Genomic DNA, 27,261 nt, shown 5'->3' on the forward strand with positions numbered 1-27,261 from the left:
AAATATAGTTGACAGCATATTTTTAAGGGGGGAGATACTTTTTATAAAAATCAGAAAAATGATGTAAATTTTCAAAAATAAAAAAAGAAGAAAATAATAATTCTAAATTAATAGATAAAAATCTGAATAAAGTGAAATGGTCTTATTGGTAATTAATTTTTAGCAAGGGTTTTGTGAAATTTTAAGGACTATATATGCTTTCAAAGCAAGAGAGTGATTATGTAGTAAATTTATTTACATGTGTGGATTCCGTTTTATTGAAGAGTATCTTGTTTACTCATTGAGTTTCACTTCTCTCACATCAATCTGTACTGAACCCAAATACATCTCCTGATTTTCTGCATTTATGTTCAAATCTTCAGAATCATCAGAAAGGTTAATACATTGTTAAGGTAAGGAAGACATGGCCCCAGGCATGGTGATTGCATTTAAGTTAAATGTACAAGTTAAAACTAAGTTCAGCTGCCTGTTTTACGAAAGAACTTATGAATAAGATCAAAATCTACTTTTGCAATCTATTTCATCTTTATGTTGATAAAATTGCAATTTAAGCTGAATTAAACGGATTAAGTAATTATTTTATTACCTCTTCTGAGCCAAAGGCTCAAAGAGCTTATGCTATGGCCATTTGTGTGGTGTGCGTAAACTTTTTGAAAAATGGGCCATATCTCAAGAACCCCTTAGTCAATTTTTTTTTCAAATTTGTCACAGAGTATCCTTGGCCTAAGGGCTTTCATTTATACTAAACCTGAAACAAGGGGAGATAATTAGGGAAATAAAAACAAAAGTGGTTGCTGAAAATCTTCTCAAAAACCACTGGGCAGATTATCACCAAACTTGCATACAAGGATGAGGATATATTGTAGATTAAAAATAGTTCAAGGCATCACCCTGGGGCAAAGGGGGTGGTCTCAAGGTCACTTCAAAGTTGACCAAAAATTAAGTTTTGTTAAATCTTTGATATTTTGCCTACTATAAGGCCTAGGATCATCAAATCTTGTCAGTTGATGCATCTTCAGACCTCATTTCATGTTGACTCAAAAGTAGGTCATGGTGACCTACTTTTTGAATTTTGCAGGTATTCATTTTCAGTTTAATTTTGATGCATAACTTGGATACTTTGAAGCCTATGATCATTAAAACTTGTCAGTTTATGCATCATGGGATCTTGAAGTGTGTCAACCAAAAAGTAGGTCACCATGACCTACTTTCTGAATTTTATGGCTAATAATTTTCTAAACATTAAAGGTAATTAATTCAGATACTAAGAGATTAGAGATTTAAAATCATCAAATCTTATAAGTTGATGCACCTGGGGGCCTTTTAAAAACAGATACGTCAAAAAGTAGGTTACAGACTCACAGTGACCTTCTTTTGAAATTTTACAGGTATATCATTTTCAAATTGTTGTAGAGGCATATATTGGACACTTTGAAGCATAGGATCATCAAACTTTGTCAGTTGATGGATCTTGGGTCCTCAGAGTGTGTCAACCAAAAAAAGGTCACCTTGACCTACTTTATCAATTTCATGGCTTAATTTAAATATTTCAGATACTAATAGCTAAGAATCTTCAAACTTTGTCAGTTGATGCATCTTGAGTCCTCAGTGTGTTAACCAAAAAGTAGGTCACCATAACCCACTTTTTGGAATTTGATGGCTTTATAAGTTACTAATTGGCTTAGAATCATCAAACTCTGTCAGTTGTCAGTTGATGCATCTTCAGTCCTCTGAGTGTATAACCCAAAAAGTAGGTCACTGTGACCTACTTTTGCTATTTCATGGCTTAATTTGAATATTTCAGATGCTAATTGGCTTGGAATTATCAAACTTTTTTCAGTTGATGCCTCTTGGGTACCTGGAGTGTTTCAACCAAAAAGTAGGTCACCATGAAATTTTGTTGGTTGATGAATCTTGAGTCCTCTGAGTGTATCAACCAAAAGTAGGCCATTGTGACCTACTTCTGCAACTTCATGGCTAAATTTAAATATTTCTGACACTAATTGGCTTGGAATTATCAAACTTTGTTAGCTGTTGCCATGCTGTCCTACTTTTGGAATTTCAAGGCTTTATCCTTATATATTGGTTACCAAGAGGCTTAAAACGGAAAAGATTATAGGTTGTACAATTTTCAGAAGAGCAATTCTAGCCCTAGGGCCTCTTGTTTTCTATATAGTCTCACCAAATTATTAAGTTAGTGAGATTTAAAAGCTATGTAACATTTTAAGAATTTCTCTCAAGATCTTTTGTTAAAAAAAAGAAAAAAAAAAGAACCAATTTTGTTGCCAAACTCATATACATGTACAAGTTGCACATACTATATAAAGCACATTATGCCATGATATGTTTCTAATGCATTTTTTTCTTATTACAATCTAAAACATAAGCCATATGCAGGGCAAATTAAAAAATTTTATTCATTCTTCTGAAAGCACCTTTGGAAAATTTGAAGATTATTTTAAGGATAATGTACACACACTGTTTTAAAATAAAAAGCTTATACATGTATAAAATTTTATGTACATGTAGTTTCTTAGTAAATAGCACATTTTAGCACAATCACACCCTTAGCAAGCAAACAAATGCCAAAGATGGAATCAAAGCCTCCTCTCTCCCAATTTTATTTTTTATTTTAAAAGAAGCAAAATTGTATTTTCTGAGCTTTATCCAAGAATAAAAATTATCACATTGTAGAAGTATAATAATTTAAATATAATTGTAATGAAATTTTTTCTCACAGTGGCTTGGATTTAGTGAAACCAATGCCCAAAACATAAAATTAAATATATGTGTTTTTACTGACCCATACTTGATAATAAAAATGTGATTTTGTACAAATAAAGTTTATCTAAATACTGATGCACTAAGTACTGCTTGCACTTAAAATCTGGTGATGAGAAAAGGGGTGGGGGTGCCACCCCCATTTTACATGCACCACTGATATGTATAACAAAATGTGCGGAACTTTGCAAAGTTCCCAAACTTTTAATACTTCTAATAGTATCATTATTAAATATATTTTATAACAATATCCTCAGTGTAAGTTTTGTTTTTTTTCTTTCTGGATCTCTGATTGCAATGAAAATGGGGAAAAAAATGACAAATCAATATAAATTCTGTACCTCCTCCTATAAATGTTTGATTTAGATCTAATACCCTAGAGGATTCATAACCCTTTCTTACTATGGTAAACAACTTTTAGAGAAAAATCCTGCTATAGAATTTAAAAATGAAAAAAAAAAAAATAATAATAATATGTTCACAAATAAGTTACAAGAAAAAAAGATTAAGAGTAGATTTTTGTTTAAGTCATAATTCCTTCTGCAAATAGACCTCTGTTCTGTCCATTTTTTTTTTTTTTTTTTTTGGCTGTTGTTTTGTTATTGAAATGCCCAATAAAAACATGGGAATTAAGTCTATCTCAATGCCTAGCATTGCCTACTCTAGTACAATTTTTAGGAAAGTCGTGGGTAAAGTATAAACATTGAGAAAGGTTAAAGAAAGGTTAGAGGTTAAAAAACATATTTAAAAAAAAGACTGTGAGACAAATTGGACTAGTGAAAAATAATAATTAAATAAGTTCTCTCGATATAGTGACATTGCTGCAGTAATGGGGATACAAACACCGATAATCTTGTACAATTAACACAATTTTGCACATTTTCCAAGTGTAAAACTTTGCTGAAGCAAGTAACAGACAGTATCACTAATTTTTACTTCAAGATAAGTGTTTAATTCAATATATATCTTATAGCAGTTTCATTGGATATTAATCATAAAAAAGAAAAACAGAAGTCAACAAAAATATACCTTTCCATAGACTATAATTAACTAAACTCTAAAAAAAAAAAAATTACAAATACCCGTATTTCACATTTAAGACTTTTGGAATACATTTCAAACCACAATGACATACAGTTTCATAAATCTGTGAATGTGGTTTCAATGCATTGATAGATAACATCTATTCTGTTTGCCATTTGTGCGGGGGCATGGAAGCATTGTCTTGTGATGTAGCAGATGGCTACCCCAGCAGCACGCGGCGTAGTTTTGCGTTGGCCACTTCCTCTTCGTCTGTTTCGGTGTCACTGCTGCTGTGGTACACAGCTGGTATTGTCCTACACTGAGGGGAACACAGATACTGCAACAAGGGGAGGCGATATTTCCCACAGAAGTCTACAAACTTCACATGCTCAATCCTTGATGTAAAATACACACCTGTAGAAAAAAAAAGAAACCTTCAATGACTAAATAGGTGACATAAGGTGTACTGAAATAGATGACATTAGATGTACTGTAAATTTTGTAAAATTTGTAGAAATAATGATTAATAAGTAGGTAGTTAGGTTCCAGTGTTCCACAAAAATATTTCTATTTGTTGTAAAATGGCTGTAGACTAGAATTTTAAGACATTTACTATGTTTACTGACAAAGCAAATTAGGATAACATTCTATGCATTAACCTGGCACGGGTTCAATAAAGGTAAGCTGCATTTTATCCAAGATTGATTTACTGGACATGTTCTGGTTCTGATATTGTATAATATATATTTATGGCTACTTGTGTTTATTTTTAGAGCAGTATTCACATCTGTTATGCTTTAATTGATTCATTATTTACCTTTACATTTGGGGTTCACACATCTCTGAGCAGATGCCAGATATTTTCGTAGATTACTAGGGAGATCGTTTTTGGTATACTTGACTTTTTCTATTTTAATCACTCTTCCTGATAGCTCTAGTAGAGTGGGTGGTTCGTAAGTCATGTCTTGTACAAATTTGTTCACAAGAGGATTATTCCTGAGACTGAGTTCCGAGAGATTAAGTCTCACAATCTCAGGAGGGAGGGTAGAGATTTGGTTATTGTGGAGACTTAGCGACTGTAATTTTCGGAGCTGGATCAGTGTTGGTGGAATGCTTTGAATTTGATTGTCACACAGTATTAAACAGGAGAGATTATAAAGCTGTCCTATTTCTGCTGGGACCTCTGTTAGTCGATTTCCACCGAGGTACAATACCTCTAGTCTGAAAAGAAAGAAAAAGTGAAAATCACAGTTACATGTAAATGTAGGAAAAAATGGTAAAATACAATTAATTTTAAAGCCACATCTAATTTCAGATGAAAGTAATATCATTACCATTGTTTAAAGGCGACTTTAAGGAGACAAAAATGTGCTAAATTGCTTCATTAAAAAAAACAAACAAACCTTGAAACAAATGTTTATTTGCGTAGTAATGCTAATGATAAATTGTTTTTGTAAGCACTTTATCATTTCTTAGTGCACTAAAAGGTGAAATCTGATTTTAAATAAAAACAGGATCTACTGTGAAACACTGACAGTTGTCATCATGCTAACTGCCTCAGGCAATCATAACAGCTTAGTAAAAAACAAAACAGTACTTTGTACCTCTGCAAGTTTTTGATAGAATTTGGCATTTCTGATATACAATTCCCACCCAGGTAAAGACGTCGTAGATTTGATAGTTCTGTAAACTGGGGAGGAAAGGTTTCAAGTGAATTTCCACTAAAGTTTAACACCTCCAAAGATGACAGCAGTCCAAAGTCCTTAGGAATAGATGCACAGGATAATCCATTGCTTTTGACTAGAAGTTTCCTTAAACACCTAAGACTTATCAACTCTTTAGGTATATGAGTTAGGTGGTTATTGCTGAGATCAAGAGAGAGCAAGTTCACAAACACAGATATAGACGGTGGGAGCAATAAAATCTCATTGTGGTTCATTTTGAGGGAGAGGATCTCTTTGGCACGGGGGATCAAGTTATCTGGGATCGTAGAGAGGTTGCTGTAGCTGGAATCCTCAGAATTCCGGCTATTTGATTCACTGTCGGAGGAAGCATCACTTAAATAATCTGCCATGGTCTTTAACAGCTGATCACACGATGTGTAAAATCAAACAACCGCAGGAATCCAGCTCACTGAGCATTACAGTGCAGACTATGCAACTACTTCCAGTTAAATTTCCGTCAAAATATTTAGCACCATTGTTTCACTACATGGACGTGATGAACAGTAATAAAAGCCCATGCCAGGGGGAGTGATCGTTTGTTTACTACTTGACCCCTTTCATAAGCATGTAGTGCCCGATCTCTGATTGGTTAAACCTCTGGGAACCAATTTATGATGAGCAGGCCAATCGGCAATCCTCGGCTGACTCCGCTACGCTCCACACAAACGGTTAGTGTGCGAGGTACGAGCCACACGAGGAGCTCCGAGTGTGATCAGGCACTTTGGTCGTGATGGATTGTGTATTCCGTAATGTTCTATATCATACCCCAAGATTTCTCAAGAAGTTTTGATAGGAAACCCAAGTAGTCAAATAATTCAATTACGCTGCAACCTGTCATGTGGCAAAGAGTAGGTTTTTTAAACTCTATCCAGAGTTGTGTATTAGGGACGACAACTCTGGGTAAAAATCGCTTCTTTTGACTTTTAGGCCTAGATACCTCCGTCCCCTTTAACATGGTTAAAAAATATTTGCGGACGAAAATGGCCCAGTAGTTATTGATGGTATATACATACATGTAAATGTTTGCATTCTTTTTAAGATTTGGATTTAAATATATGTTTATGCATGATTTAAAAAATATCTTTGAATAAATGTTTAGAATTTTTTCATTTTTATATTTTCTTACAAGTGAAGAAAATTCTTAAACGGTGAAAAAAATTCAGTTAATTTATCTAGCAATCTTGCGCTCCTCCCCTAACTGCAGTTGGTTTGTGCATGTGTGTGTGTGTGTGTTCCCCCTTTTTTTGTATGGAATCTAAAGATAGTTTTTTTTTGTCGTTTTTAGGTTGGACGCCGCAGTTAACATGGAAAAAAAAAAAAAAAAAAAAAAAAAAAAAAAACGAAACAAACTTGGGCTGGTCTTCTCCCGAGGAAGTGTCATTATATAGCTAGTCTTCTGGGGGGGGGGGGGGGGTGTCTCACTACATAGCCAGTCTTCCCTCTTCATAGCGAGATCGACCCCCCTCCCCCCTAAATATAGTTTCCGGATTTTTTTTTTTATTCTGACGTTTTCAATGTTTGAATAAAAATTCTCCGTCGTAGGATTTAATAATTAAAACATCTTAATAGCGTTTTAACAGTTTGTTAGCCGTAAATAATTTTGGGATTTTAGTATATTTATCATTGGGGGGGGGGGGGGTAAAAGTATTTTCTGAAAACAACGGCCTTATCTGTGCATTCATGCAGTGTATATAAACGTTGAACTTGTCCTTTCCATCTTAGATTATAGCTTAATACAAAAATTAAAAAAAAGAAAGAAATATACAATGATTATAATGAAACTAAAAACATTATAAGAAAAAGATATAACTGAATTAAATTATATTTATTTCTTTGCGTTTTGTATTATTTTCTGTATCTACATTTAGGGTTAGGATGTTTATGAAACTAAAAGCAATTTGTAACCATCCTATCACGTTTTCATCTTATTTTTTTCCACAAAAATAGTTCGTGAAATATTTATTTATCGGTGGAGTGAAACGAAGGAGAAAATAATGGAACTGAGGTATAGCACTCTAATAATTTTTAATTTACGTATATATGATAACATTCGTAGTAGGCAATATCTTATAAGATATACACTAGTATAGTAGAACAAAATGCACCTGCTCTCAAATCCTTTCTTTACGTAAAAGATGTTAAAAAAAATTATGACCAGAGTCTTATTTTTGAGGACATTCATGTCTCTCTGCTGCATGAAATATTATATATTATATAGCTTGCATGTATATATTGTATAATACCTGCAAATATGGTTCTTAATAACTTGACATTTATTGTATGGATTTTGAATAATGAAAATAAAGAAATTTTATGCTTACTTGGAAAATTTATTTCTGAAAATGGTAAAAGAACCAATGTATAAATACATCTGTCATCATGTACATGCATGCCTTTTCTCCAATTTTACTTTATTGTATTTTTTCCCTGAAATATATTACAATTTTATAGGGAAAAAACCCATACAAATGTATAAATACATGTATGAACATGTTGTAGCATAACATATTTGTATTGTCTTGGGATCAGTGACAATAATTTGGACACTTGACACTGGTATTGTCTATGATTATTAACGCTGAATACAATGTTATATAACTGTTTATGTAACTGTTTATATATATTTTTTTTTATATAAAAACAATGTATATTGTGAATAATGTTTAAATTGTGCATTTATATATGTGGAAATGCCTCTCGGGGCCCTTGATTGGTAAATAAAATATCTTGTATCTTGTACATTTATCTTTGATTTTTTTTATTTAAATATAGAACACCTTATAAATGTGAACTAGAAAAAAAATCTGAAGAAAAAAAATCCTTGGACCAAGGGTGTATAATTGGGGAGGGGGGTGTTGGTGTCCTGTCCGCAAGCACCGGTTATCTATGCTACTAAGATCTCCAACAATTTATAATATGTTTTCTCGTATTAAAGTTAGCATAATAAATCAATACGTTCTATTTCCATTAGTGAACTCTTCAAAATTAGAGGCGTGTTTGGTCGTCTGATAGGGACAGCATGGCGTTGCGGATATTACAAAACATGGCAATCTCAATCCAATTTTAAATGTTAAATGTATTTGTCATTCCAATTAAAGAACAGAAGAACTAAAAAACATATGTAAGAGAGCGAGAACCCTAAATTTATCATCCATTAATAAAAATACGACATTTCCGAGGCATGTGTATTGTATTTAGATGTACCATACGATAAATAGATACATACGATCAACAATAGATATAAATTGATATCGTTGTCATTCCTACTCTTGATGTATATAAAGTCCACAACAATAAAATATTTCATTTGCATTTTCTTAGGATTTGTTCATCGACATTCAACATATTGTTTACATGTTTACGTTACGTTTGTCCCTGAAATCCCGCGAGATTTGTACATTTTCCGACTTTTTCACAAAAGAGCGCACTAAGAAGTATAACTCTTCCATAGTGGAAATATAACGTATTGTTGGCGTAATAAAACAACAAACTCAGAATCTTCATTTGACATTATCCATATAAACACGTCAACATTACTATATATCGGCAAAATTATTGCCCCTCCAACCGGGGTTGAGCACCGGTTCTTACGGCCATGGTGCATGTGAATGACGACCCCAAAAACAAGCCCACTCGTTTGATTTTGAAAATAAATATTCTCTCCTCAAAAATTTTCCCTTTGGAGTTTCGGCAGTCAGCTTGACTGGTGCTACCCCCATCTCTCTCCCTTTCGCTCTCTCACACAGTTTGAAGTTTAGTTGTCCCCCCCCCCTTTTTTTTTTTTATTGATTTTCATACTTTTTCCAGTGAAAAACAATATGTGTTTGTGAAACACTGATGCCCCGTTTGGTAACTTATAGCAAAGGTTAAACTTTATCAAATGCAAATCAAATATGTTGGTACCCAAAGTAAGGTCTTGTCTCGATGAATAAACCTGTGAAATATGAAAGCCCTAGCAGCACCCATTGAATAGATATGGAAAAGGTTAAAGTTTTTTTTCAAAAGTATGTCAAACATCAAGGTCAAGGTTAATTTTAATGGTGCCCAAGGAAAGGCCTTCTCTCAAGAAATACACAGGTAAAATATGAAAGCCCAAGCACCAATAGTTCAAAAATTATGACCAAGGTTAAAATTTTCCAAAAGTAGGTCAAACTCAAAGGTCAAGGTCAAAGGTTCAAAGTTGTTGGAATCCAAAGAAAGGTCTTGTCACAAGGATTACAAATATGAAGTATGAAAGCCCTAGCACCAACCATTCAAAAGTTATGGCCAAGGTTAAAGTTTTTCAAAAGTAGGTCAAACTCCTAGGTCAAGGTCAAAAGGTCAAAGTTGTTGGTATCCAAAGGAAGGTCTTGTCACAAGGATTACACATGTTAAGTATGAAAGCCCTAAAACCAATTGTTCAAAAGTTAAGGCCAAGGTTAAAGTTTGAGAAAGTTTTGCAAAACTGGGTCAAACTCCAAGGTCAAGGTCAAATATGGTTGTACCCAAAGAAAGGCCTTGTCACAAGGAATACACAGGTGAAATGTGAAAGCCATAGCTCCAACCAATCAAAAGTTATGGGCAAGGTACGTTAAAGTTTTTGCGGACAAACAGACAGACGTACGGACAGGGCAAAAACTATATACCCCCGAATCTTCGATACTGGGGCATAAAAATGTCCTTGATCATGTTGGAAATAAATGTTTTGTCCTGTTAAGACTCGACACTCCCAGCCCCTTTGTAGAACGTTTCCGATTCGTTCGAATAATTTAAGGTATGTCACTCGTCAGCCTTTTAGAAAAGTTCAGTCAGAACCTCTTACTTAAAAACTATTTATTACAATTCAATCTTTATAACATATTTAAATTAAACAATGTAAAATGTTCAACATTCAATTAAAAAACTGCTCAAAAATTCATAAAGAAGCAAGATTTATAAGGGACTATTTCTTGTGGTGGAAGGATATTTAGTAGAAATTTCTGCAAATCTACGCATTTATTAAATTTAATATCTTTGGACTTTAGCCTCACATACTTTTACTCAGAGAATATTTTCCGTTATGATATGCCTGGAATATTAAATATAGGTCTCAATTTATATTTTTATAACAAAATTTACACCTTCACTCAACAAATTTTGCCAAGAAATGAAGATATATTTAAAGAAGTCAAGATAAAATTTAAACACTTATTTGCCAGAAAATCGCATATTTTGACCAATATTTCAAAATTTACATCACTGACCCCAACTTTTTCTTTCATTATTTTAAACTACTCGATACTTTTGACCGATCAGCACTTAAGTCGTAAAAAGTTTGATACAAGAAAATATTCTATTGCTTATTTAGATTTTTAATACCCCAAATATGAGACTTTTTTAGTGCAAAAAGGTCACACAATAATTTACGCGCATTAATTTGCATGATTTGTTCAATGATAAATATTATTCAAACTATTTTACGTAAAATAAGAATATGTTTATTGCCATGGTTACATCTGATAAAATATGATAACGGTTAAAGTGATTAACCAAAGAGTTACAATTTAAGTGCAAAAAGGTCAACTTAATTGTACCGTAGCTCAGTTAGATGCACACTGACCCCCCATTTTCTCTGCGATTTTGAGTCATACTATATGAGTACTTATCCAAAATATACTTCTCAAAAAATCCTTGATATAACAAATTTCACGAGTGACATACCTTAAGGGACAACTTATCTAAATGTGAAAAAGGTGTGAAAATGTCCAATAGTAAACAAAACGAAGACGGAAAGTCGCAAAAGGCAGAATCTGAGGTTGACAAAGAGCTTGATGACCTACTAGAAAGTTTGTATAATATTTTTCAAGTCTTTGTTTGTCTCATTAGGGTAGCTTAGGGTAGCACAGTGTCTGTTGTTGGGATTAAAGATTCACAGACTAAGGAAATTCAGGTTACAGTGTCTACACGTCCTAGTTTTTCCGTTTATCTATTGATAACATAATAGTATGTACTGTTTGAACACGTTGAAGCTATCTCTAGAAAACAGGTTCTACAAAGTAAACTATAAAACTTGGTGTGTGATATGTCAATATTTTATGGGTGTAAAGATTAACAAGAGTACATTGCAGGAATTACACAAATAACCATGGTCATGGTTAGCTAGTCATGGTTATCCAAGCCACATCTTTCTCCTCACAAACATTAAAATATGAGTAAATTATGGTTGGCACATAAGGTTCTTATCAGCTCATGCTATTTGTTTCCAGATGTAAACCATGTCGGTAGATTCCAGGCTCTTCAGTAAGACATAAGTCAGTAGTAAGGTTTGACCAAGATTTTAATTATTGTAATATATATAAGAAAAACCTGAAATAAAGTCATAATAATTAATAAACATTTACAAATACTTGATGACTTTACTTTTAATTACAAAGATAATAAGAAATATGTATATAAAATAAATATATTTACCAAGCACCACTTGTTAATCAGCTCTAATACAATATAACGTCTATCCCCGTAAAGGGTGTAGCGCCGAGTGTGCATGGAAAACATTTAGTCGCGGGAAAGTTAGTAAAAAGTTATTAATAGAAATAGAACTGGTCAAACCGGAAATGGTCAAGTACGTCACACTAGTAAACATAAATACTCACACGTGGACATTCACACATGACAACACAAATGTAAACACACACAACAGAAATAATTATAAAATAAAACATTGAAACTGAAACATTTAATTACTTACACTGGTTACATATTCCCCCCTTTTATTAAATGGCTCCTGACATTCTCTGAAATTAAATATCAGGCAATGTTTTAATTCAAAGTGCTGAATCAATTCAGAATATATGTACAACAAATTAATTAATCCAGAAAACATGCTAAAAATATAATCAAACCACGTAAAATAATCGAACATCATCTGAATCCATTAATGCATCACCAAAATACAACTCACTGACACTGAAGAACAAACCTGCCACAAACCTTTGACACATAAGACCTCAACATCATTGTCAACGAATCATATCAACTGAACCAACCGCAATCAACTGAATATGTTCAAGTCAATCTCAAGTTAAATATTAATTTCATCAAATATCAATTGATGATGGGGGTTCAATAAAGTTACACTGTATAATTACAGTATCAATTGTTTATCTTTAAATAAACAACATGTATCGGTGAATGTCATGCATAGATTCATTTATTCAGAATAAATATTTACACAAATCATAAAAACAATGATAAAATACTATCTTCACTTAAGAAGTCTTTGAAATCACTTTCACTTATCACTTTACTCTGAGTGTTCATTTTAACTCGTCCATTCACCATATCTATCTGGCTGCTTCTTTGTTCTCGTAGATCGTCTAATAGTTGGAGCTTGCTCTGACACATCTGCCTCGGAATTCTGACTTGCTTCATTGGTCCTCTGGCTCAACTCATCAACATCTGAATTCTGAAAGGATAAAGAATAATTACAATTATTAAATTTATTTTGACTTTGACTAATACAAGAGTAACTATAACCTTCATCAACTACTGGCAAAACCCCTTGTATAGATGATGGCAGTTCAGGTTTGTCTCCCTTTGATCTTGTCCTCAAGACTCTTCTCACTGTCCAATTTTCCCTGTCACTCTCAGATTCTGTTTCAGATGAATCGGATGAATCCGTTGTTACTGCTGGCATACAAGTGTCCAAGCCCTCTTTCTTTGCCTTTTTTCGGCTACCTTCCTGCTGTTTAGACTGTACTTCCTCCCCCTCTTGCAATCCAGAATAAGGGAGAAGCATATTCCTATGCAGCGTCCTTGTTCTGCCTGGTCTACCCTGGGCTTTAACCCTAAACACCGGAACATCTGGATTTGGCATTTCCTTCACTGTATAAACAGTTTCTTCCCATTTGTCAGCCAACTTGTTTTTACCCTTTAAACCAACATTCCTTACCAAAACTTTATCTCCCGGTTCTAACTTGGTCTCTCTTACCTTAGCATCATATCTCTCTTTGTTCTTTAATCCTGATTTCCTTGCCTCCTCAGATGCTATGGCATATGCTGACTTCATCCTCTGTTGAAGTTTCTCCACATATCCTTTTGGGTTGACATCTCCTTCATTTCCTGGGTTAAGTCCAAGGAAGGAATCTATAGGTAGTCTTGGACTCCAACCAAACATTAAGAAATGTGGGGAAAAACCTGTCGCATCACTCTTGGTAGCGTTATATGCCTGAACCAAAGGGGCAACATGTTGTTTCCAGTCTGTCTTCTGTTTGGGATCTAGGGTACCCAGCATCTTCAAAAGTGTTTGATTAAACCGCTCTGCCGAACCATTACCCATAGGATGGTATGGTGTCGTACGGGTTTTTCTGATTCCTAGCAGCTTACAAAGCTCCTTTATAACTTTTGACTCGAAATTCCTGCCTTGATCGCTGTGCAATTTCTCTGGAAAACCATAATGAAGGAAGAAATTCTCATATAGGGCTTTTGCTGTTACAGTAGCCTTTTGGTTACGGCATGGTATGGCCTGTGCAAAGCGCGTATAGTGGTCGGTAATAACCAATATATCCTCTGTCCCTCCTTTACTTTTCTCTAGACTCAAAAAGTCAATACACACCAATTCCATTGGATGTGTGGTCTCAATAGGGACTAACTCAGCAAAAGGCTTTGCTTGAGTTTTGCGTCTTATGCATCTAGGGCAATTTTCTATCTTCTCAGTTATCTCCCTTTCTAACCCTGGCCAAAAATACCTTTGCCTTGCTAACCACAGGGTTTTCTCTTTTCCAGGATGACCTGTATCTCTGTGAATTCCTTGAAAAGCTACTTCACGATACACCTCAGGGATCACCAGCTGACTTACCTCTTTGTCGTCAATAATTACTTTCCTGTAGAGAATTCCATCTTTCAGATAAAGTTTCCTCCATTCCCTAAAAAATCTCTGAACTGAATAATCCTCCTTTTTCATGTTCACTCTTTTTGGGTAAAATCCTTGTTTCTTCAACTCTATAACTCTTGCTAGATACTTGTCCTCCTCCTGTTCTTTTCTCCAGTTAATTTTGCTTAGATATTGGGATTCTATAGTCTCAAAACTAGCAGAATTTGGTGAAGAGTCATCTATAATAGTCTGGCAATAAGGAACACCACACAGTATAGACTGGCATATGGCCTTAATAGCCTCTGAGAAAAGCTCTGGCTTCCTTGACAACCCATCTGCATCAGCGTTTTGCTGACCAGGTCTGTATGCTATTGTAAAATCATAGCCTGCCAAAGCAGCAACCCACCTTTGGCTGGTAGCGTCAAGCTTGGCTTTAAAGAGCACATATGTAAGGGGGTTATTGTCTGTGATCACTTGAAAAGTAGTACCATAGAGGTAATCATGAAATTTATCACTGACCGCCCATTTGAGTGCCAAGAACTCCAGTTTGTGAGCTGGATAGTTCCGCTCGCTTGGCCTCAAGCCTCTGCTGGCATAGGCTATCACTCTTTTCCTACCTTGCTGGACCTGGTAGAGAACAGCCCCTAATCCAAAACTGCTAGCATCTGTATGTAAGATGAATGGTAATTTGTAATTGGCAAATCCAAGTATAGGGGGTTCTAGAAGCTTGCTCTTTACCGTCTGGATTGCCTCTTCCTCTTTCTTCGTCCACTGCCACTTTACTGGTGTATTTCTATTCTTTTTCCTCTTCTGTTTCTTAGTTGTACCATGACCTTGAAGTAGGGTGTTAAGTGGAGCTACTATCTTGGCAAAATGTTGTATGAAACGCCGATAGTATCCCACAAATCCAAGGAATTGACGGAGTTGTTTGATGTTGGTCGGTGTTGGCCAATCACGAACAGCTGATAATTTTTCCGGATCAGTTTGAATTCCTTTTTCTGAAATAACATGGCCTAAATAAGTTACTGAAGTTTTGAATAATTCACATTTTGATGGTTTCAATTTTAATCCATGCTGAGCTAATTTTGTAAATACATTTTTAAGTCTAACACAATGTTCTTCAAAAGTTTTTGAAAATATGAGTACATCATCCAAAAAGATCAAACATTCTTTCAAATGCATATCTCCCATGCACTTCTCCATCAACCGTTGGAATGTTGCAGGAGCATTTGTTAATCCAAAACTCATTCTGTTACACTCATAAAAACCTAAATTACCTACCGAGAATGCTGTTTTGTACCGATCTTTTTCCTCAATTTCCACCTGCCAATAGCCCGATCGTAGGTCGAGTTTGCTGAAAAACTTGGCTCCATACAGGGTATCTATGACGTCATCAAACCGAGGAAGCATATAGCAATCCTTACGCGTCTTCGAGTTTAACATTCTCATGTCTAGACAAAACCGCAAAGATCCGTCTGATTTTCGACAAAGCACTACGTTCGAAGAATAATTGCTATTGGATTCGCGAATAACTCCGGCATCTAACATTTCGCGCACGTGCTGACGGACTTCCTCATACATACCTGGAGGAATCCTGCGATATGGTTGTTTAAATGGTTTGGTGTCATCTAACTCAATAGAATGTTTGACTAAATCAGTTCTTCCGAGATCTAATGGTCCTTTCGAAAATACATGACTGTACTGTTTTAGCATATTTCTCACAGTATTGAACTGATCTTCATTAAGCATACTGGAGTCAACTTTAACTCCAAGTTCAATAGGGTCACACAGTTCAGATTTGGGATTTAATGCAGAAAAATTATCTACCACCTTAACTTCTTGGAGATTACAAAGTACAGTGCCATGCCTAACTGAGATGGGTTTGGCAGATATATTGCAAATTTTGACTTGCACTGTAGACTTTGTAGTAGGTGTAGAAAACTTAACTACCCTTGGACAAACTGTAAACCTATCAGTATTATCACAGTTTTCAGAAACCATTGTCATGTTGTTACTTGTTAAACCTTTAACACGACCCTTTATAACAGTAGATTCATTAGGTTGTACCATAATAGGTTTCTTACACACTGATTTGACATGGTAACACTTACTCTTCATACTCTTTAGTGCTACTTTCCATTCTTTTGGAATTGTTTTCATTTCATTGGAATCTTCACCCAACAAATCTCTACAAATTCTCAACACATTAGTTCCAATGATAACAGGACATGTTCTATTGAAATCAGTGTCTGGTACAATTAAAATAGGGACAAATAACTCTACATCCATAAATGGAATTTTTACAGTACACTCTATATACCCCTTGTATTTCAATAGAGAACCATCTGCAACAGACACTTCTAACCCTAAGTTAGATAAATCTTTCAACTCTGGTTGATTTTTCATAGAATAGTAACCTGATAATGACAATGTTGTTACCATTGATCCACTGTCAACAAGACCTGTAAAAGAATTGTCATGCATAAAAATAATAGTCTCATTTGACTCACCAATCATTTTGCATTTTAACTGCTGGCCTTCACTTGAAATCATGGTCCCCGGTCGGCCTTCATCAGAGACCTCTATTCGTTTGGGTTATAATTACCTGTTCTTTTTCCTTGATCCCGTCTCTGTCCTTGACCTCGACCAGCATTAATCCTTTTGTCATTTGAATTACCTCTGTAGTAATTAGAGTTGCCTCTCCAAACTCCACGGCCTCTGTAGTAACTGCCTCTACCTCTGTTTTCTGTAGGTCTACTTGCTACATTACCTGTTCTACCATCCAATTTTTCTAGTATCTGGTTGAACTTGTCATTTATCTTACCTTCCAATTTTGTCTCCATATTCCTCATCTTCTCCATTAACTTCTCCTCTAAGTCTTCAGATACAGACATACCATGTTGATGAACTGGCTTTTTCTCTGAAATGCTAGAACTTATCAAAATTTCTTTTTCTACCCTTCTTATTTCTAACAACAACTTGTCATAATTCTTGATGTCATCATATTTATGTCTTGTTTGAGACTTAAGCTTCTCTGAACTCAATGAAGTCCAAAACTTATGCCGTAATAAGTCATTCTTAGATGCACGATCAAGATAACCATTATCTATGGCATTCTGTAGCATTGTTTCAAGTCTACACCCAAATGCTGTTACACACTCACCTGTTAGTTGAAATGCATTGAAAAATTCTTGCATAATCATGCCATTGTTGGAAATTTCACCAAACAAAATGTCAAGTTTTTCTAAAATTTGCTTAACACCAGCCTTCTCACCTAGCGGAATTAACATTGTTTTTGCTGTACCCCTTAATGACCGTCTAATACTTTGTATCAGAATATTTGATTTTATATCAGGGTCACGCATTAGGCACTGCACTTCAAATCTCCACTCTTTGTATGAAACATCCCCCTTCTGAGGAGGGTCATCACCCGAGAATTGTGGGATTCTTGGGATGTTAGTATTAAACTCATACACCTGGTTGATGCTATTCCCATCCTTATCATAAAAGGTATTTTGTAGTTTACTACCACTACTACTAGTATCACCAAAATTACAAGCTAACTTTGCAAAGGGATTGTGCTTTTGTCCAAGATGTAAAGGAACATTGTGATCAGGTATAGATACCTTTGGTTTTGCACTTTGTAAATGTTCAGCAGGTACAGATACCTCTGTTTTAACAGGGTTACCATCTTTTGTGGTTTTGGGGGTACTGGTTGCAGGTTGTGCAACACCAGCAAAATCAAGTTTATTTTCCTCTGATGAGGATACATCTGCAGTAACCTTTTGTTTTTCTTTGTCAGCCATTTCTATGAACAATTAATTACACTTCACAACTTCACACCAAATATTTACGCCAACTGTACAGTTCAAACCAATATAAAATAACTATTCACAACAACAAACCAAAAAACTGTTCAACTGATCACCTCAACAGATCCTTACAACTTTGTACATACAACCACAGCAACTGCTATCTGATGTAGTAACTCTTAATTAACTTTTGAGTAAGTTACCTGGTGATATGTTTACTGGTGAAATTGAATACTTTAAAGATGGTTTAATTCAACTTATGATACCCAGTTTTAAACAATTCATCATAAAATTCCTAAAATTCAAAACCACAAACACACAACATACAGACATACACACAATAACTCTTTGCTCCGTAGGTCTGTCTACTGTTCAATGGACTGAAAGAAATATTAGTTTGATTAGTGAAATAACTGCATGCTGGTTAGAAAGTGAACTCGGCTTGCTGCTACCTAAATTTACAAACACCTAATTTACAGCTACCTAGAAATAAATAAAACTATAAATAATGAACTTACAATGAAAATATAAATATAGATACAAAAATATAATTTGCAAAACAAACAATTATCAACCTGAAAAAGAAAAAAGTATACACTAATACAGCAAAACTTTAGAAACTGTCTTGTGCACTATAAATAGAAACAAAAATAGACCTTGGGAATTCCCTTTTTACACCTCAGTAGTAAGTACAGACATTGAGACAACACATTAGACGAAGACAGTAACTTGCACACACAAATATGACAAACAAGTACACAGAATAACACATGGAAATGACCATTTGTATGCACAATTAGTTACAGTACCTTTGCTCCGCAGACCAGTTTACGAATCACGCTGAATAGAATTGGAAGACTCCATTTTGGTCGGTCATTGGTTCGCTGCGCGCATAACTGTGACGTCACGGTTCCGGAAGTATCGGATTCGCCTCTCGGGATCCGCCTGTGAATTTTTTTTTTTACACTGTTATGAACACACTTTTCAATACCGGCCAGTTTCAAACAAAACACATTAATGATTTACTGTACACTCATAGCTGATTTAGATCCATGAATTCACACATAAGATGTATAGAATAGGCCTATAATTCGCTGGATATGGAAATGAAAAGGTCAGCGACTTCTCTATGTCCGCCCTCTCTCCAATCCGCTCCCCGGGTTCTTTTCCTAATTATTCCAATGGATCAGTCTTGGATGCCTGGTTTTCCAATTAACGTGGGCGCCATTTGTAAACCATGTCGGTAGATTCCAGGTTCTTCAGTAAGACATAAGTCAGTAGTAAGGTTTGACCAAGATTTTAATTATTGTAATATATATAAGAAAAACCTGAAATAAAGTCATAATAATTAATAAACATTTACAAATACTTGATGACTTTACTTTTAATTACAAAGATAATAAGAAATATGTATATAAAATAAATATATTTACCAAGCACCACTTGTTAATCAGCTCTAATACAATATAACGTCTATCCCCGTAAAGGGTGTAGCGCCGAGTGTGCATGGAAAACATTTAGTCGCGGGAAAGTTAGTAAAAAGTTATTAATAGAAATAGAACTGGTCAAACCGGAAATGGTCAAGTACGTCACACTAGTAAACATAAATACTCACACGTGGACATTCACACATGACAACACAAATGTAAACACACACAACAGAAATAATTATAAAATAAAACATTGAAACTGAAACATTTAATTACTTACACTGGTTACACAGAGACAAAAAAGAACAGAAAGTAGCTACTGTCATTTGCACTTATTATGATGGACACATTGTATGCTATATTTAATACAAAATAGTGGAACAACTTTACTGGTCCCTAGAAAAACGCACTTAAAATAGTGTCACCAAGGGCGACTTCAATATATATGAGATCGCGTGAGCAATTGAAAAAATAAAAATTACTAGGTTTTTGGCCTTTTTGACTGCAAAGTTGAATTAATAAAAATACAGATGCAACTGAATTTCTTAATTAATAAAAAAGAACGAGTCACTAACCCTAATCTCTGGGATGGTATGCGAGGACTAACCCAAATCTCCAGGGCAGATGCTAAACTAACCGTAATCAGTGAAATAATGTGCAAGAACCAACCCTAATCTCTTGGATGGATGTGAAACTAACTCTAATCAGTTGAATACTTGTGCAAGAACTCACAATCCCTAATCTCTCAGGTGGGTGCAAGACTAACCCTAACGAGTTGAGTAGTGTGCAAGAATAACCCTTATCAGTTGAGTGACGTAAATCCGTCATAGTGCAATGAGCGCGCGGATCTTGCAGATCTGGGGACCAGTAGGGCTGTGTCAATATATCGAATATTCAATACATATTGATTTTCAGGAACGTATCGTATCGAAAAAATAACTTGCAATACGTATCGAACAGGCCGTTTTCCTTATAATTCTGTAAAAAGGCTGGGAATTTCAGTCACCAAAGATTATTTTTAACTGTTTTGAAATATAAATGAACAAAAATGAAATAAACATTAAGGAGATAGCACATCTTAAATAACTATTACAAAAATACATAGACAACTATATTTTAACATGTTATGTTAGACTCACCCAGTATTTATCAAATTTATGCATTAAATGTCATTTACAAGACATTTGTGAAAGACTTAATAAATAATCCAATATATCGCATATCGCTTAAAAAAATATCGTATCGTATCGAAATATTTTGCTCAATACACAGCCCTAGGGACCAGTAAAGTATTTGTTTTGAATACTGGTATCAATATCAAATTAGTTAATTCCAAAATGTTTAGATATACCTCCAAGAAGGATGCTGGTTATTCTCTATGTAGTCAGAGTTGGTTTAAAATGTAATGTTATGATATATTTTAGCTTCCATCATATTGTAATAGTTTGGACTGCGGATATCAGCCTGGATAGCTCAGTTGGTAGAGCACCTGACTAGTGATGCAGGGGTCCCAGGTTTGATTCCTAGTCCAGCCTTTCCTATTACACAATTTAGTGCCATTGACCACATCTGGACTTGCAGGTGAAAGTCCTGCCAGGGGCAAAGAGAACTTGGGTTGTTTCTTCAAGGGCAAAGTCAATTAAAGGAGGGGGCATGTAATGGTTTGAGTTTTGGATATTGGTCTGGATAGCTCAGTTGGTAGAGCACCTGGCTAGTGATGAAGGGGTCCAGGGTTTGATTCCCAGTCTAGCCATACATTTTCTCCTTTCCTGTTATAATAATTTTTTTTGAGTGGTTTCAAAGAGGGGGGGATAGATTGGATACCCAGTGTCTGTCTTTTTAAACAATCACTGCTTTAGCTCATATACTGATTATGCCTACATTTGGTACACAAGGAGATCCATGCCTATTCTCTGGTTTAAAGTTATATATGGTAAGCTTTCTTTAATGTTTTATTGTAATTTCAGGTGCCTTAAAAGACTTTGATAAACCACAGGGTGCTGAGTCCTCACCACATAAAAATGTCAAGGTCAGTTTTTCCCATGATTCCATGTTTAAAGAATTATTAAATTAATCATAAGTAGTGTTTATTTAGAACAAGATACAGGTAATTCATTAGACATGTTGTTTCTGATTTTAATTTCAGTGAAATTCATTAAAATAAATAGAATCTTAGAGAAGTTTCAGTTCTTTTTTGAAAGTAGGAGAATGATACACATACATTTTATAAAGATTATGCACTTTTTAACTCACCTGAGCCAAAGGCTCAAGTGAGCTTTTCTGATAAAAATGTGTCCGTTGTCTGTCGTTGTTGTTGGCATCGGCTCCTTAATTTTTTTTATTTTCATCTTCTTCTCCAGAACCACTGGGTCAATTTCAACCGAACTTGGCACAGAGTATTCTTGGGTTAAGGGAATTTAAGATCGCTCAAATGAAGGGCCACACTCTCTTCCAAGGGGATATAATAAAGAAAAAATCTTCTGAAGAATCCAGGGCCAGAAAAGATGAAACATGTGAAAGCTTTCAAAATTGGGTGGGGTCATTTAAAAAATCTTCTGAAGAACTCCAGGGCCAGAAAATATGAAACATATGTGAAAGCTTTCTGACATAGTGTAGATCCAGATTTGTTCAAATCTTGACCCCAGGGGGTAAGGTTGGACCACTATGGGCGATCAAATTTTTACATCCATGGGTATATTTAAGAAAAAATCTTCCAAAATCCTCTTCTCGAGAACAGCAATGGCGTGATCAGTAGTATTTATAAAGAAGCATCCTGAGGTAGTGTAGATTCAAATTTGTTCAAATCATAATCCCAGGGGGTAGTGTGGGGCTATAGTGTGAAATCAAAGTTTTACATAGGAGTACATTGGAAAAACCTTTAAAAATCTTCCTTCTCAAGAACCACTGGGCCAGAAAAAGATGAAACTTATGTGAAAACTTTCTGACATAGTGTCGATTCAATTTTGTTCAAATCATGACCCCAGAGGGTAGGATAGGGCCACTATGGGCGATCAGAGTTTTACATCCATGGATATAAATATTAGGAAAAATCTTTAAAAATCCTCTTTACAAGAACAGCAAAGCCATGATCAGTCATATTTATTTGGAAGCATTCTGAAGTAGTTTAGATTCAAATTTGTTCAAATCATAATCCCAGGGGGTAGGGTGGGGCTACAATGGACAATCAAAGTTTTACATAAGATCTAGAATTCATATGAAAAATCCTTAAAAATTTCTTTCAAGAACAGCAAAACTGTGATCAGTCATATTTAAACGGAAGCACACATAGGTAGTATGTATTCAAGTTTGTTCAAATCATGACCCCCAGGGGGCAGGGTGGGGCTACAATGACAATCTTATAGTTTTACATAGGAAAACATACAAAAAACATGCAAAAACATAGGAAAAATCTTGTTCTCAAGAACAGCAAAGACATGTTCATTCATATTTACATGGATTCATCCACAAGTAGTGTATTTTCAAGTTTGTTCAAATCATAGGTAGAATAGGGTCACATTGGGGATCAAGGATTTACATAGGAATACATAGAAAATTCTTTTAAAAATCCTCTTTTCAAGAACAGGAGAGCCATGGTTAGGCAAATTTATATGGAAGCATCCTCAGGTAATGTAGATTTAAGTTTGTTCAAATCATGATCCCCAGGGGTAAAATGGGGCTTCAGTGGGTGATCAAAGATATACATAGGAATATATAGGAAAGATTCTGCTGGTGAAAAACAAGAATGACCGTAGTTACTTAGGTGAGCGTTGTGGCCCATGGGCCTCTTGTTAATTTCTTCATTAGCATGTGCCCCCAGGAGGCAAGAAAGAAGATCCAATGTCAGAGATGTTTGCTGAGGAGTTCTCTGATGAAATGAGCAAGCAGTTTCAGGAGACCATGAAAGGTCTGATGGGAAATGACCCTCGACTCATGGAGCAGATAGAAAAACTGGCAGAGGCAGCAGGACAGTCTGGTAATCGTTTTATTTTGACCCAGCATGAATTTGATTAGTTTGAATTAGTATTAGACACACATGAAGAGGAAACTATGTAGATATTTCTTGTCAACTGCAGTTCAACTCTGGTATCTCGAAAACCAATATCTTGAATACTATGAACAATTGGAAGTGAGTTTGAAGTCTCAACCTCTTGTTCCATACTCAATATCTCCGAAATCCGAATCCTTGGTGATCTGGAAGTTTGAGATAACGAGGTTTGAGGTTTGAATAAGAGTATCATAATGATGTCACACTTATTTTAGGAAAATTTGATACAAATTTTTAAACAGACCAGTGAAAGAAAAAAAAGCATGATATATCAGTTATTAAGATACAATTACTATTTTCATGGATGGTTTTATTTCTTAAGATATAATGTTTTATATGAAATAATTTGAACAAATTAAGGATGATAATTCAGGTTCTATGGTATATGAACCTTTTATTTCGTATAATGCACTGAAAAATGTAGAATGAAATACTTTATCATATAGAGTTTATCCCTGATAACTTTGTCATATAACAATACAAATAGAAGCTTGTTTAAAGTGGTTAAAATGATTAATTTTATTTTCAGATGAGTCACAAGGGTCTCAAGAACACTTTGCCAAAACCCTGGCCAGCACAATAGAAAGTATGACCGAAAATCTAGACGGGGCACAGGTGATCATATATTTATTTTACTCAATTATGCTAAATTGTATTGAACTTAGAGGAAAACTAAACAGTTTTTGTAAAAAAATTATTTGATACTCACAGAATGATTTCACATTAAAAAAAAAAAAAGTCTCAAGGTTTAGACTGATTATTGTTTAACAGGGTGACATGAGTGATGAGGATCTACTGAAGGCCTTTACCAGTATGGGGATGGAAGAGGAGGGAGAAGGATTCATGCCGATGATGCAGGGCATGATGAAGACACTGTTATCTAAGGAGGTCCTGTATCCCTCCCTAAAGGAACTCTCACAAAAGGTAGGTTGTCAATGTGAAATAATGCAGGGCATGATGAAGACCCTGTTATCTAAGGAGGTCCTGTATCCCTCCCTAAAGGAACCCTCACAAAAGGTAGGTTGTTGCAGGGTATGATGAAGACCCTGTTATCTAAGGAGGTCCTGTATCCCTCCCTAAAGGAACTCTCACAAAAGGTAGGTTGTCAGTGTGAAATAATGCAGGGCTTGATGAAGACCCTGTTATCTAAGGAGGTCCTGTATCCCTCCCTAAAGGAACTCTCACAAAAGGTAGGTTGTATGTGTGAAATAATGCAGGGCATGATGAAGACCCTGTTATCTAAGGAGGTCCTGTATCCCTCCCTAAAGGAACTCTCACAAAAGGTAGGTTGACAATGTGAAATAAAGCAGGGCTTGATGAAGACCCTGTTATCTAAGGAGGTCCTGTGTCCCTCCCTAAAGGAACTCTCACAAAAGGTAGGTTGAGAATGTGAAATAATGCAGGGCATGATGAAGACCCTGTTATCTAAGGAGGTCCTGTATCCCTCCCTAAAGGAACTCTCACAAAAGGTAGGTTGTTATTATTTATGCTGTGTGTATTCTGTGAGTAGAAGGGATTTTACATTTCAAATTGGCATCATGGCCCACTTTAATACAGCGTGTTTTTAACTTTTTAAAAATATATACATGTACATATAAAGAGCAATTAAACATTTGGCTCCAAATGCTTGAGCTCAAATAATATTTAAAAATATCAACAACATAACCTTTCCCCTGTATTAATTATGTTCCTCACTGATTTGATTATTGCTTTAATTGTAGTAAATTTCACCTGTATTCAGAGATTTCTGCAAATTTTTGGTTGTACACTTGTATATTTTTACAATTAAATTCATGCTTATGAGTCAAAATAATTGAACTTAAGCAATTAAGGAGGGGTGTTTTCCTCTTATTGCATTGTTTGAAAACTCTACTCCTAAATAACATGGAAATTAATTTTCTCAGTATCCAAAATGGATTGAGGAGAACAAAGATAAGGTGGAAACCCAGCAGATGATTAAATATCGGGAACACGACAGGATTGTACGGGAAATCTGTGTGGAGTTTGAAGCTGAACACATGTCAGACACAGAAGATGTCAAAAAACTACGATTTGAAAGAATTGTGGACTTAATGCAACAGGTCAGACAGAGTTATTCATCTTTGTTATATTTACATTTGCCAATGTGACATGAAGTCCGTCATGTGATCAGACTTTCTTGCATATGGAAAGCAAACCACACAAGACATTTGGAATGTCTAGACTGTGATGTCACATAATGTCCTTCATGTATATAATGTTGCATTTCCATAACAGAGTCTAAGGCCATCTTAAAAAAAAAAAATGTTTACTTTCCCTCTCCCGACTAAGGAAAAAATAAGGGTAGGTAGGTAGGAAATTTTTTTTACTTAAAAACACTTGCTAATATGAAGTTAAAATAGTTAACAATGAGATGAGAAAACTTTGGAATGAATTAAAAAATAATTGTTTCCTGGAGGTTTAAAAAAGTTTTGAGTGGGCCATATTTAGTCAGTCTGTCAAGAGAGGGCCACCAAGCAATTTTTTAAAGATGGCCTAAATAGTGCATTTTTTCCTTTTGTAACACATATAAAAATGTAAATATAAATAAAAGAAATAAAATATCATTTTTAGAGGTTCATTGGGATATGACGTGAAGTTGGTATGTGATCAGATTTATGTCATACATGTATATCCCAATGAAACTCTATAAATGATATTTTTCTTAATTGAATTACAGATATACACTTTCCAAATTACTAATATTGATATTTGTATCATAAATTGCAGAACAATCAGTATTATTTAATTTTATTTAGATGCAAAATATGGGACAGCCTCCAAAAGAAATTGTGGGTGACATGGTAGGCTTTACTATTTATTGTCAAAAATGCAAATCTGTCAGAATATTAGGAAAAATGTGAAAAGCCTGTGTGTGAATGTTTTTTAGTATCCTCAAGATAATATTTATGAAATCAAATAATACTCTGCATTTTGAATTCATTTTGCTATCCTCAGTTTTTCTATGTCAGATGTATTCTTGTTTATTTATAGGCACCAGGTTTAGAGTTTGATGAGAATGGAATACCGAAAATGCCTAATGGATGTCCAATGATGTAACTGTGAAGATTCCTAATAAATGTATGATGATGTGAAAATGCCTGGAGAAATGTCCCAATGATGTAACTGTGATAATGTCAGTACAATATTGCTTAACCAGAGTTTGTGATTTCCTGTAATTAAGAGTATCACTTTGTATGTCTTGGAGTGTGTTCGATGTGATATTTTGTATAACTGTTTCCAGAGGGTGACCATTTTAGCCGAGTGCAATAAGTTTGAATGATATCAGTATGAGAGTAAGAAAATTCTTTCATTTATAAAATATTTTAAAAGATTGTGTGGAACAAGAGTAAATTTTACTTGAGATGATACTTTTTTTGATTATTTGTTCTGTTTCACGCTTGTCTATAATGTATTTTTTTAAAGCTCAGCCGAGTCAATGGTCGCTGCAGAGAGCTACAGATCGAAGCATTGTAAAAACCTTCAATTGACGCCGCCGCTTTTTTGTTGCTCGCTTCGGATATTATTTCTTGTGTTTTATGTTGTCCCCTGCTTTAAGAATGGTATCTGATAATTAACCATATATTTTACTCTTATT

At 34.9% G+C, this 27,261-nt stretch overlaps 3 protein-coding genes across 3 annotated transcripts; 1 reads left to right on the plus strand and 2 right to left on the minus strand.

Moving 5' to 3' along the window:
* Window positions 1-3,518: 3,518 nt before the first annotated feature.
* On the minus strand, window positions 3,519-6,048 carry LOC133201369 (leucine-rich repeat-containing protein 58-like). The gene is made up of 3 exons (XM_061337187.1): window positions 5,409-6,048; window positions 4,622-5,025; window positions 3,519-4,218 (listed from the first exon to the last, which is right to left on the minus strand). The coding sequence occupies exons 1-3, from the start codon at window positions 5,876-5,878 to the stop codon at window positions 4,025-4,027; spliced, it is 1,068 nt and encodes a 355-aa protein (XP_061193171.1). The 5' UTR covers window positions 5,879-6,048; the 3' UTR covers window positions 3,519-4,024.
* Window positions 6,049-11,223: 5,175 nt separating this feature from the next.
* LOC133201289 (peroxisomal biogenesis factor 19-like) lies at window positions 11,224-27,034 on the plus strand. Its single transcript, XM_061337088.1, has 8 exons — window positions 11,224-11,332; window positions 21,568-21,629; window positions 23,405-23,573; window positions 24,175-24,260; window positions 24,417-24,569; window positions 25,550-25,726; window positions 26,423-26,467; window positions 26,658-27,034. Exons 1-8 carry the CDS (start codon window positions 11,248-11,250, stop codon window positions 26,721-26,723), a joined length of 843 nt encoding a protein of 280 aa, XP_061193072.1. The 5' UTR covers window positions 11,224-11,247; the 3' UTR covers window positions 26,724-27,034.
* LOC133201211 (paraneoplastic antigen Ma3 homolog) lies at window positions 16,938-18,164 on the minus strand. The gene has a single exon (XM_061337004.1). It carries the CDS (start codon window positions 18,162-18,164, stop codon window positions 16,941-16,943), a length of 1,224 nt encoding a protein of 407 aa, XP_061192988.1. The 3' UTR covers window positions 16,938-16,940.
* Window positions 27,035-27,261: the final 227 nt, after the last annotated feature.

Source organism: Saccostrea echinata, unplaced genomic scaffold (assembly GCF_033153115.1).
Source record: "Saccostrea echinata isolate AGI-Se365-2 ecotype Australia unplaced genomic scaffold, CSIRO_AGI_Sech_v1 ptg000043l, whole genome shotgun sequence".
NCBI lineage: Eukaryota > Metazoa > Mollusca > Bivalvia > Ostreida > Ostreidae > Saccostrea > Saccostrea echinata.

Excerpts from the sequence above, each read along its gene's own strand:
- LOC133201369 (XM_061337187.1), bottom strand. The coding sequence starts at position 5,878 with ATGGCAGATTATTTAAGTGATGCTTCCTCCGACAGTGAATCAAATAGC. Across the intron at positions 5,026-5,408 it reads TCTATCAAAAACTTGCAGAG|ACTAGAGGTATTGTACCTCG; the intron begins GTACAAAGTACT and ends CTTTCTTTTCAG. Across the intron at positions 4,219-4,621 it reads TGTGAACCCCAAATGTAAAG|GTGTGTATTTTACATCAAGG; the intron begins GTAAATAATGAA and ends TTTTTTCTACAG.
- LOC133201289 (XM_061337088.1), top strand. The coding sequence starts at position 11,248 with ATGTCCAATAGTAAACAAAACGAAGACGGAAAGTCGCAAAAGGCAGAA. Across the intron at positions 11,333-21,567 it reads GCTTGATGACCTACTAGAAA|GTGCCTTAAAAGACTTTGAT; the intron begins GTTTGTATAATA and ends TTGTAATTTCAG. Across the intron at positions 23,574-24,174 it reads AGAGGCAGCAGGACAGTCTG|ATGAGTCACAAGGGTCTCAA; the intron begins GTAATCGTTTTA and ends TTTTATTTTCAG.
- LOC133201211 (XM_061337004.1), bottom strand. The coding sequence starts at position 18,164 with ATGGCTGACAAAGAAAAACAAAAGGTTACTGCAGATGTATCCTCATCA.